Source organism: Triticum aestivum, chromosome 7B (genome assembly GCF_018294505.1).
Source record: "Triticum aestivum cultivar Chinese Spring chromosome 7B, IWGSC CS RefSeq v2.1, whole genome shotgun sequence".
In the NCBI taxonomy this organism is placed as follows: Eukaryota; Viridiplantae; Streptophyta; class Magnoliopsida; order Poales; family Poaceae; genus Triticum; species Triticum aestivum.
Genome location: NC_057813.1, coordinates 609,066,201 through 609,078,017, shown reverse-complemented (window position 1 = coordinate 609,078,017; position 11,817 = coordinate 609,066,201). Strand labels below are relative to the sequence as shown.

Below are 11,817 nucleotides of genomic sequence, written 5' to 3'. Positions count from 1 at the left end.
TATTTATTCATGTGCAAATATATGCAACACGCCAACACCACCTAAGACATAACGCTCCAATCAGGAACTTCCACGCAATCTCTCGAACGACATGTACAACACACACTGCATCTATAACAATCACCCACTTCACTCCATAAGAAAACAATATAACACTCACCCAAATGTATAGTAGATAGTTCAATAATTAGATAACAGGTGCGATGCACGGATGCCGGTAGTCCGATCATGGCTGAAGCTTCAGGGGCAGCTTGGCTTTGGGGAACGGCGGCATTTCCTGCTTCAGGCCCTCTGGCATAGCTGGGTGTGGTAACTTGGGCTCTCTTTAATTAGGCACCTCCGGTACCTCAGGGTGAGGCACATGGGGCTCCTTTCGCACGGTATCGTGTGGCATTTCAGGTTTCGACAACTCTGGCATGGCAGGGGGGCGGCAGCTCGTGCTCCTTTGGCACCTCTGACACAACGGGGTGTGGCACTTGAGGCTCCATTGGTATCTCCGGTGTGCCCGAGTGCGGCAGTACGTGCTCCTTTGGTACCTCCGGCATGACAGGGTGCGACACTTGAGGCTCCATTGGCACAGCAGGATGCGGTAGCTCAGCCTTCGGGAGCTCGGGCATAGTAGGGTGTGGCGGCAGTTCGGGCTTTGGCACCTCCGGCACGACAGGGTCTTGGACTTCAGAGTTCAGACTCCTTTGGCACCACGGCGTGTGACACTTTGGGTTGACACCTTGGGCACAGCAGGGTGCGGCAGTTCAGGCTTCGGCATCTCGGGCGTAGTAAGGTGCGACGGGAGTTCAGGATTTGGCAGGTCCGGGACGGTGGGGTGTGGTGGCCTGGTGGGTACTCCTTGGGCACAGCCTCCTCCTCTAGGTGCCGTGCTGCGCTGCTCATGGAACTACATGAGAGCAGCAGCGCCACGAGGAAGACATGGTGTTCTTGCCCAGCATGGTGAATGCTGTGTGCTTCCTGTCTCTGTGCATCGATCAGCGAGAGGCAACTTCTTGCTGTGATGGCTGGGAGATAAGAGAACGCTGGTACTCTACTATTTATAGCACTCCAAAATCCAGATGGATACACTACTACCTCTGTACATTAATACTATAATATAAGACGTTTTTGCAGTTCAATGTAGTAACTAGCCTGACTGAACTTTGGTGCCTTGGTGGCCAGTTGGTAGGTTGTTTACTGACTTAGGTCTTATGCGTGATCAATCTCTCTGCCTATGATCAATCTCTCTGCCTATATTGAGACATGAGCGATGTTATGTACTGTACGTTTCAAGCTCTAAGTGTCTACTTTGCTCTCAAATCAATGCATGTTTCGATAATTGGTCGGCTCGGCTGCTCAGCTGCACCGCAGACGCGAGGAAGGGCTCGGGCCTAGCCATCGCCCATGGCTTGCGGTGCAGAAGCTTGTGTCGGCGACCATGGCGCGCGCCTGGTGCCTCGCTACCAGCAGCCCTCCCACCAACTCGGCGATCCTGGCTTCTAGAGCAACGACGTTGAGCTGAGCCTTTGTGAGGTCAGTTCTTGTACCAAAGTCATGCATGTAGAAATTCTTACTCATCACGATTTACCCAAAAAGACTTTCGCCCCGCTTTATATATAAAGCAATGACCAACAGCAACCCGATACAAACACACACCCCACAACACACGCACACACCCAAGGCAAGATACAAGGCGCTGAGCGCAACAACACCACCCCAAGCACACAAGAGTAGCCGGGGTCCTCGACCGTGAACACGCCATCGCGAAGAGAAGAAGCCGCATACGACGAACCGTGGGCTCCAAGGTGGTGCCTTCAGGAAGGATACGACACCGGAGTGCGGTTACCGCCCGACCCGAGGGTCAGAGTCTGGAGCGACACGACTGGCAATGAGAGCCGCGACGACGCCTTCAAGAAGGGAACGAGCTTCGCCGCCGCCGGCCCGTCCGAAGATAGAACAGGTTTTCACCCCGGCCAACACACACCGCCACCGAATGCCGCACCCCAGCAACCACGCCGCCCACACGGCCATGGTCACCGGGCAGCACCGAGCCACGGGCTCTGCCCCTGAGCACCGCGCTACCATTCCCAGGGCCGCCACCCCGGCATCAGAGACCTAGACACCACCTCACCCGTGACCCGCCGCTACCCGAACCAACCCAGGGGTCCCCCAACGCCGAGACCCAATAGGCCGGTCTAAGTGGCCTCCATTGACCCGTCCTGCGGCACCGGGCACAAGACGAGCTCGGTCCTGCTGTCGGGCGCGAGACGAGCTCGGTTCTGCTGCCGGGCGCGAGACGAGCTCCGTCCTGCTGTCGGGCGCGAGACGAGCTCCGTCCTGCAGTATCGGGCGTGAGACGGGCAATGGACCGTAGCCGGGAAAGAACCAACCCTTCAACGAAGGTAGCGCCAGGCAATGAGAAGAGGCATCGAAGGCCAACCCAGGCCGCTCACGGACGGCCGATACCGGAGATGACCAGCCGCCGTCGTGAAACGATCCAGACCACCGCCATGAGCCACCACCACGCCGTGGCAGCCCACATCCCGCCGAGACTCCTAGGGACAGCCCCAAACCGCCCACCGACGGCCATGGGCCAGATCCCAGCTGATTTGGCCGACAACTGCCGCCGCCCCCTCCCGGAGACCACCGCCGCCACCACCTGCATCGACCGCACGGGCGACGCCGCAGCCACTACCAGATCTGCAGCCTCCGCGCCCGTACAGCTATGCCCCGCCACCAGCGCACCAGCCGGCACGCCTCACCACGCTAGAGGCCGGCCCAGCCTAGCCGGACACCGCCCCCAGCCCGCGCCGCCGCGGCCCGCGACCCCTGTCGCCGGGGTCTGACAAGGAAGCCCCGATGCAGCCAACCACCTCACCCGCCCCATGCCCAAGCCCGCGCCTCCAGAACCACGCAGCCGCTGCCGCTCCGCCGCACGGCCGCACCACCGGCACGCCGCCCGAGTCACCGTCGCGCCGTCCTGCGCGAACGACACGCTCCTCATCGCGGCCCTGCATCCCGCGCCGCCGGAAGCCATGGGAGAAGGGGAAGAAGGCCCCGCCGCCACCCACGCCAGCCGGGCTTTGCACGGCGGCACACTCCGGTGGCGGCAGGGGGGGAAGGGGGGAGGGTCGTTGGCCGGTGGCGGCTAGGGTTCGCCCTGCCGCCCGCGAGAGCGGCACGAGCGAGTCAAGACGTAGCTCATCATGATTTCTACCAGGTTTAACCAAGAAGAACAATTCGAACCCAATATCTGGCCCAGCAAACTGACAAAATTCTACGCAAAGGTCAGGTCACTGCTTTGTTGAGACGGTAGTAGTAAAGAACACTGGCACAGCTCCTAGAAAACCAACATGAACTTATAATTTTATCAGATCATATAATAACATTCAGCGACAGGATACTGTCACTGTGCAAACATTTTATCAGGTCACTGCTTTGTGTAGTAGTACAACACAAGGGACTGGGCGCACAGGCATCCAGAGTCTTCATCATATGTTATACATTAAAGTGACCCACAGCTGAGCAACGAACACACTACCTAAAGTATTGTGAAATGAAGATCTTCACTTCGATTTGAGTACCACTCTTGCTGATAAGACGCGCCGTTTGATCGCATTCGGGCAAGGGATGAAACTCTAGTGTGCCTCTCATAATCTCGTCACCACAATCAGAGTGCAGATCTATTTCAATTGCCAGTACCTTGTACAATGGCACCGCAAGCTGATGTCTAGCCAAGGGAATCAGCTCTCCTGATCGTGCACATATGCCCTTCACATCTTCGTTGTAGAAAAGCACACAGCCAATATCAAACAGCTCGCTGCGAGCGACAATTCTCCCAAAAAGGCTGATAGGATCTTTTACATTGCGATGAGTAAGCCTCACAGCAACTTCGCATTCAACTCCCTGGCTCAGGATGGCGTAGATCACCTCCACAGGACCATAAGGAGTATTGGCAGTTTCTAATAGGGGCCTGTCCAATGTTGGGGTCTCCAGGTGTAAATGCACGCTCTTGTTCCAGATTTCTTCAAGAGAGATATCTTGGCTATTGTCATGGAGATAAATGCTGAACCCGACAGGTCCATCTGCTGAGATGGCTCTTCCTGGACCAGTTAGCACAAGGTTGCCCTGTTCCATAGAAAATAGAAGTGATTTATATTTGCCTCATTAAAGGTGAAACACTATGTCTCAATAGATGCAAACCTGAATAACTAAGCAAACATATACTCCCTCCGTCCCAAAATTCTTGTCTTAAATTTTTCTAAATACGGATGTATCAAGTCACGTTTTAGTGTTAGATACATCCGTATCTAGACTAATCTAAGACAAGAATTTTGGGACGGAGGGAGTACTATGCACATTACATTTACTAGTGAAGCCAGACGACATGGATGCTCGAGTGCTCAACTGTTTTGCAAAAAGCTTTATCATCTCTCCTTGGCAAAGCAGTTGCTGACGGCAAAAGGCTTTCTTTCTTCTATTATCAACACACGGTAGTAATAAGTTTGCAATACTCTTTGCACATGTTAACAGAACAAATCAAGCAATATACTTAGAGCCAGCATGTCCTCTTTGTAACTAGCTTTGCAGACTAAGGAAAGAAGCAGTGCATGGTACGATGGATGGTTACGCCTGTATATAGATTGGGAGCTCCTAATGAGCAGTCAACTACCCAGAGTCGTTAAGCTCTTAATGCAATGGCCAGATTCACCCCTCATCTAGTACTCCCTCCGATCCACATTAATTGTTGCAACTTTGTACTAAAGCTGCGACAATTAGTTTGGGTCAGAGTGAGTATTAGAACTCATCCAAACTTTATCTCCAGGGAGTTATTACATGCAAGATTCAAATTTCATTGAAATTGTTAAGTTCAGAAATTTCAAATACTTTGGTGGCTACAGGAATGTTGACATCTCGGATGAAACTTCAAGATTATGCTGGCTAATTAGCACTTGATGGCCGAATTGATTTCTGAAATTACTAAAATTTTAAAAATCCATAAATTTTGGTAGTACCAACATTGAACCTTAATACATCCTCTAATATCTTCCATGCAGTGTGTTTGAACTCTATGTACTTCCAAACAAATATCCAGCAGCAAAAGTCATCAATTTTTTTCATTTTTTTGGCAAATGTATTTCCAAGCTTGTGGTGGCAGTTGTAGGGTCAAATAGGACCCCTAGGTCAGGAGTAGAAATTTCTAACTAATTTTCAGAACTGAAATTGTCAGAATTTTCTTATTCTTAATCTCAAAATAATATGTATTTGAGCTGGCAAATTAAACAAATATATAGTAGTTTTGAAGTCTATGTACTTTTCCAGAAATTTTTGTGAACTTTGCTAGTGGATACGAAGATTGCATGAGAAGTGTGTGGCGCACAAAATACATCCCGCATCGCACCTCCTTCCAGGCCAAATGCACCGCTACTAACCCAGTAACCCACCAACCCACGTAGCAACGTGCACTTCCCTAGCCCTACCTCACCTCCACTTCGCCTACTGTTGTCTCATCTCTCGTCGCCATCACCAGCTTCTAAGCCAGATCCACCATCACGTCCCATCACATCCTAACATCATCCTCCTAACCAACCTACCAGCCAGCTTCACCCACCGCCCTGTTCCACCACCAGGAAGCCCCTGGCCATGCCACTAAACCCTGTTACCAGAGCACATGGAGTAGCTCCGCACCGGAGATGGGGAGTTTCAAGGCGATCTAATGGTGACTGGTGAGTAAATAAAGAAAGAAACGGCTAGCTCACAGTCAATCGAGAATTTGCAAATTACAGCATATTGTGTTTTGAAGGAGATGTACCTATCTTTAGAGCATCTCTAGCAGATCCCGTATAACTCTGGCGAACTGCATTTTGCGGGACATTATACAGGACGGCCCAAAAAAAAGGGCCCACGCAGATCCTGCAAACGAGGCCTGGCCCGTAAAAGTTTTACGGGCGGCCCGTAAACCGACCATGTTTCCTGTATATATGCGGGCAGAGTGGATTTTAGGGTTTCCATCCAGCATTCCCCGCATCCCTCTCAGCTGCGAATTCCCCTCCTCCAGCAAGAAACCACCTCCCCTCCGGCAGCGATTTCCGGCGCCTCCGGCCACCGGATCTCTCCGGTAATGGCGACAGCGGGTGCAGGGTGTGGCGGCGGCGACGGTTTTGGTCGGCGCGGCGGGCTCGGGCGCAGTGTGTTCGCCGGCCGGAAGCTTCGCAACGCGACGAGGCCGGCAGCTCCTCCCTCCGCCCTCCCGTGACGGATACACAAAGAGAGGCGACACGCATCCGTGGCGCGAAGTCCCGCAGCGCCGAGTCGCGCTCGTGGGCGAGTTGCCGGCGACTCGGGAGGATCTTCGACCCGGCCCTCCAGCGGCTCCGAGCGGCCGAGAACGCGTGGTGGCAGGCGAGGGAGGCCGCCGCGGCCGGCGATGTAGCTGTGGCCGCGCGCCTGCAGGAGCTCCAAGAGGAGTACCAACTCCAGCAGACACTCTCCAGTACCCTGATCTACCACACCCTCCACGACAACGAGCCGCCGCCACGCGAGGACGGCTCCGGTGACAAGGGTGACGACGGCGATTCTGGTTCCGGTGCAGACGCGTAGAACAAGTATGCATTAGAAGTAGAACCCCGCGTAGTATGAACTACTTTGATTTTCGTTTGAACTGGATCTGTTCTGTCTCAGCGCATGTCGTCCCGTAAATTTCGTTTACGGGAGCCCGTAAACAAATTTTGCGGCTCGGTCGGTTGCGGGATCTGCTAGAGATGCTCTTAACATCATGACTCATTTTCAACAATGTGCTATCGTCATGACACTATATTTACTTCAGCAGAATATTTTCCTGATTAGAGATACTTTGGACACTGGAAGAAAGAAAGCCTACACCAACAGACATGATAGTGCACCTTTGATGGTTTCTAAACATGTGATTTCAGTCTCAAGCATTTGCCTAAAGAAGTAACAAGCAAACAGAGTGGATTACCATAATTCCCACTCGCTGGCTACAGATATTCCACCTACACATGGACATTCAGATATGGTCCACTTTATGTAGTACATTCATTGCTAGTTCGTTTACAAGAAAAATAAAATAAAACAATCATACTTTCCCAAGTTAATAAATGAAGTTGGATTATTTCACTTATGCCATTACACAATTTGAGTTGCAGAAATCTTTTTGTGGCACAATACAATTGCTTCTTCAGCCCTAAACAAAAATAATACAGAATTGAAATGGAGTTGATTGGTACAGTGGATAACTGGTAAGAATCTGCACCTGCGAATCACAAGGTTGTGGGGTGACCTGGTCGTCATGGCAGATCCTTGCGAAGACCATAGACTGAGAGCAATAGGCGCCACCGGCTTCAATTATGCCACAAGGCGGCAGCCTGTTTCCTCGGGAGGAGGCGGCTGCATCAGGGACACGCACGGCAAAAACCTCCATCAGATTGCTCCCGTAGAATGGTAGGTCAGCATACCTTAGGTCGGCATACGCATGCAACTGCTCATCATTCGGGCCGTCATAGCCAGTTGCCGCTGCCATGGGGACTTGCGTAGCAACAAGGCCGTCTTTTTCTGAGTTGGAACTTGCTTTTGGGGAGGCTGGTGGCTAAAATCCCAAATCTCCCTGTATGTTGAACATGATGTTAAAGCATTGATTAATCATGGTTTTTTTGTACATTTTGTTTATTGTTAAGTGCAGATGATCATCAAATACAGACAAGCTCCAAACAGATCTATAGAAATTACAATTAAGTTTGCTCCAAAAAAATACAAACTTGCTATCCTGCCATCATCCATCGTATTTATAACAGAGAGCAGACAGTTCTTGCATACTCCCATTCCCATACATATGCTGCACCATCCTACCATTCATATGCATGCAAACAGATCTATAGAAATTACAATTAAGTGTGATACAAGGAACATTGCTGGGGGGGCGCGGGGACGCGGGATAGGGGCTACCTTCCGTTTGGCGTTGGGTCGGGGATGGGATACCCGACGGTGGCCGATGCAGGGGAGGACGACGGCCAAGGGGAAGAGGGGGCCTCGATGGCTTATGCAGGGGCAGCGGCGATTGGAAGCGCTCGACGCCGGTCGATGGCTCGGAAGAAGGCGGAGTCTACAGCCCGCCGCCGCCGCCGCCGCCGCCGCCGCTTACTGTTCGGGGGAGGAGCGGAGAAATTGGGAGATCGAGTGAAAGGACAATTACAAACTGAACCTTCAGTTATATGGCACTGGTCTGTTGTACCCTTCGAAGCTTTCTCACTTTTGCCCTTTCAATTCTGCCTTCACATCACCGTTTGAACGTTTTTTTCTTTTTTGAAACGACCGTTTGAACGTTGAGGCCAGCACTACCAATCAGCCGGATGATAATCTCGTTTTTTAAACCGCCTTGAGAGCCGTGCGATTGGGCCTAGCCAACCGTCAGGGTGCCTGAAGCCAGTCAAACCATCGCTTTCACACAAACCCGTGTTCACACACACATGTACGCATGCAAGGCATTTGACTGCGGCGTCGCAGCGCGGCTGCCCTTGCTGGCGCGAAGACTTTCAACCATGCACGTCCATGGTTTGTGGTGACATGGAATCAAAAATTGAGGTATTCTAGCAAGTGTATGGTAGCAGCGTGCAACATTAGAAGCCAAAACGACAGTCTCCATTGCAGCGACAACAGCTGCTGCAGAGACATGCGCCGGAGTGGCTACTAGGAACGAGGGCTGACACACTACAAGTCGAGATGACGATGCTGTTGCAGTGGGCGTCGATCTGGACCGCGGGTTCTGGGATGGTGACCCGTCTCCTTCGACGGCCGCGGCGATGCTACACGGGGAGCTTCGACGGCTACGGCGATGGTGCGGCAGCTTGCTTGAACGGTCACTGTGTGCTTCGACGACCGCGGCAATGCTGCGACGGTAGGTCGGCTGCTTCGGTGATGTTGCAATGGTGTACATTGACGGCCATGGTAATGCTGCAATGGCCGCCCGACTGCTTCAATGATGTTGTGACAACGTGCTTTGATGGCAGTGACAATGCTGCGATGGCAGCTTGGATGGTGCTGCAACGACATGCTTCAGTGGGCGCGACGATTTCCACGATGGTGTTCTTCAAACACCCGCGGTGTGCTTTGATGACATGCGTTGACGGCCGCGGCGATGCTACAACGACAGTCTGGCTGCTTCGCTGATGTGGCGATGGCATGCTTCAATGGGCGCGACGATGTCACGATGGTGTTCTTCAAACGGCCGCGGTGTGCTTCAAACACGTGCGTTGACGACCGCGGCAATGCTACAACGGCAGTCTGCCTACTTCAATGATGTTGCGACGGCATGCTTGGACAGCCGCGACGGCGGCATTCTTCGAAGGATCACGCTGATGTTTCGACGACGTGCTTCGACGACTGCGATGATGCTGTGATGGAGGCCCGACTACTTCGACGATGCTGCAAAGACGTGCTTCCTGGCCATGACAGTGCTGCGATGATGGCACGGCTGCTTCGACGATACTACAACAGCGGTCTCGCTACAGCGATGCTGGTGTGATGGCATGCTTCGACGATCATGGTGGCGCCGGAGGCTACTCAAAGCATGCATTGGTAGTGTTTTGCATGCAACGACGATGCCCAACTCGCTAGGCAAAAGCAATGGTCAGTGCCAACTCGCGCCGGCTTGCTCAGAATGATTAATGCATGCAGCATGCATAGCCATGCAGTCAAGAGTCAACTCAATAAAGAAACAAAGGCTGGCGTGAAGGACAGATGAGAGAGGGAGTAGCAGCAGCAGCGGTGTAGACACGAGCTACCCATGCGTGTGCACGGCAGAAATCACATATTTGACCTGAGGCCGAAATTAAATTACAAATTGACATATTCTTAAAACAAAATCACTCTGCTGATTTTTTAATGTGGCGTCCGACAGCAAGGCGCCGCACCCTATAGTGCAGCGCCCTTTCCTTAGGCGTCGCAGATCCAGCCAGCGTGGCAGCTCTGGTCCAGTTACAGCCCCACAGACAGTAGTGCAGCGCCTAAGGCTAGGGCGCCACACTTGTAATGTGCAGCGCCCATATCTTAGGCGCTGCACTGTCTGTGTGCCAATTAGGCTGGCCCCACCCTCTCTCCTCTCCCACCCCCACCCTACACACCCCACCCCACCCAAACCCTTAGCCTTGCGCCACTCCTCTCTTCCCCTCTCCCCCCTCTCAAATTCTTATCAAATCTTGCAAATCCGGAGTATTTGACCGTGGATTTCGAAGCCAACCCCTCCCTTAAGGTAATCTCCTCCGATCCCCTCGTTTTCATCCATAGGAATTGTCACATTTGCTCAAATCTAGCTAGTTTGGGGAAACACTAGTTTTTGCTTGGATTTGGAAATTTGTGTTGAATCAAGTTATGTTTCTTTGCTAATTTGGTATGGTTAGGATTTCATAGTATGCTAGGGTTAGGGTTATGTGTGTTTGATGTTGGTGTTAGGGTTATTGTCGGTGTCAAAACCGGCGCATCTCGGGTAGGGGGTCCCGAACTGTGCGTCTAGGCGGATGGTAACAGGAGACAAGGGACACGATGTTTTACCCAGGTTCGGGCCCTCTTGATGAAGGTAAAACCCTACGTCCTGCTTGATTGATATTGATGATGTGGGTATTACAAGAGTAGATCTACCACGAGATCAAGGAGGCTAAACCCTAGAAGCTAGCCTATGGTATGATTGTTTTTTCGTCCTACGGACTAAAGCCATCCGGTTTATATAGACACCGGAGAGGGCTAGGGTTACACAAAGTCGGTTACAATGGTAGGAGATCTACATATCCGTATTGCCAAGCTTGCCTTCCACGCCAAGGAAAGTCCCATCCGGACACGGGACGAAGTCTTCAATCTTGTATCTTCATAGTCTTGGAGTCCGGCCGATGATGATAGTTCGGCTGTCCGGACACCCCCTAGTCCAGGACTCCCTCAGTAGCCCCTGAACCAGGCTTCAATAACGACGAGTCCGGCGCGCATATTGTCTTCGGCGTTGCAAGGCGGGTTCCTTCTCCGAATAATTTATAGAAGATTGTGAACACCAGGATAGTGTCCGGCTCTGCAAAATAAATTTCACATACCACCGTAGAGAGAATAATATTTACACAAGTTCAATCTGCTGACGTATTTGGTGGCGTGACGTCACACCACAACCAAGCCTTTACTCGAATCATTTTTATTGTACCACCTCAACATGTTCAGCGAAGCGGTTTCCTTGGCACGTCTTGTCGAAGCAGAGATCGTGTTCCCCTTATTCTGGGATTCCCATCAATACGGACATGGGTAACCCAACCACGCCATTGATTGCGGCACTTGGGAGATAAGCGAGTTTTATCAGGCCGGTGGGGACGCATGGTTTCGTCCGCCCATATAAGGGGATAAAGATGCAACCCTTTTACCTGCGCCTTCTTCCTCCTTGGCTTATCCATCTCCGCGAACTCGAGCTCCAGCACCCAAGTCCGCACATCTCACCTCAACCTTCTCCAACTATGTCCGGAGCGGGAGGCAAGTGGATGGCCACCTCCGTTACGGAGGGGCACATCCAGAAGCTGCGCAGCACTGGATATCTGTCCAGCGATATCGCGCATCGGCTCCCCGACGAGGGGGAGCTCATCCCCACACCCCAGGCCCATGAGAGGCTGGTATTTCTTTCCCATTTCCTCTGCGACTGGGCTTCCCAATCCACCCCTTTGTCCGGGGGCTCATGTTCTAGTACGGCCTGGATTTCCATGATCTGGCCCCGAATTTCATTCTCAACATCTCAGCGTTTATCGTCGTGTGTGAGGCCTTCCTCTGCATCCAGCCCCACTTCGGCTTGTG

General features: G+C 52.2%; 1 protein-coding gene and 1 pseudogene across 2 annotated transcripts; both read right to left on the bottom strand.

Moving 5' to 3' along the window:
- Positions 1-226: 226 nt before the first annotated feature.
- Positions 227-1,566, bottom strand: LOC123158260 (protein PELPK1-like; annotated as a pseudogene).
- Positions 1,567-3,368: 1,802 nt separating this feature from the next.
- Positions 3,369-8,173, bottom strand: LOC123159163 (60 kDa jasmonate-induced protein). Of its 2 annotated transcripts, XM_044576993.1 has the most exons (4): positions 7,951-8,173; positions 7,464-7,612; positions 7,262-7,373; positions 3,369-4,116 (listed from the first exon to the last, which is right to left on the bottom strand). In XM_044576993.1, exons 2-4 carry the CDS (start codon positions 7,526-7,528, stop codon positions 3,526-3,528), a joined length of 768 nt encoding a protein of 255 aa, XP_044432928.1. In that variant the 5' UTR covers positions 7,529-7,612; positions 7,951-8,173; the 3' UTR covers positions 3,369-3,525. The 2 variants fall into 2 exon arrangements, with proteins under 2 accessions (XP_044432928.1, XP_044432927.1); XM_044576992.1 differs by having other exon boundaries at positions 7,262-7,612.
- Between the last annotated feature and the right edge of the window lie 3,644 nt (positions 8,174-11,817).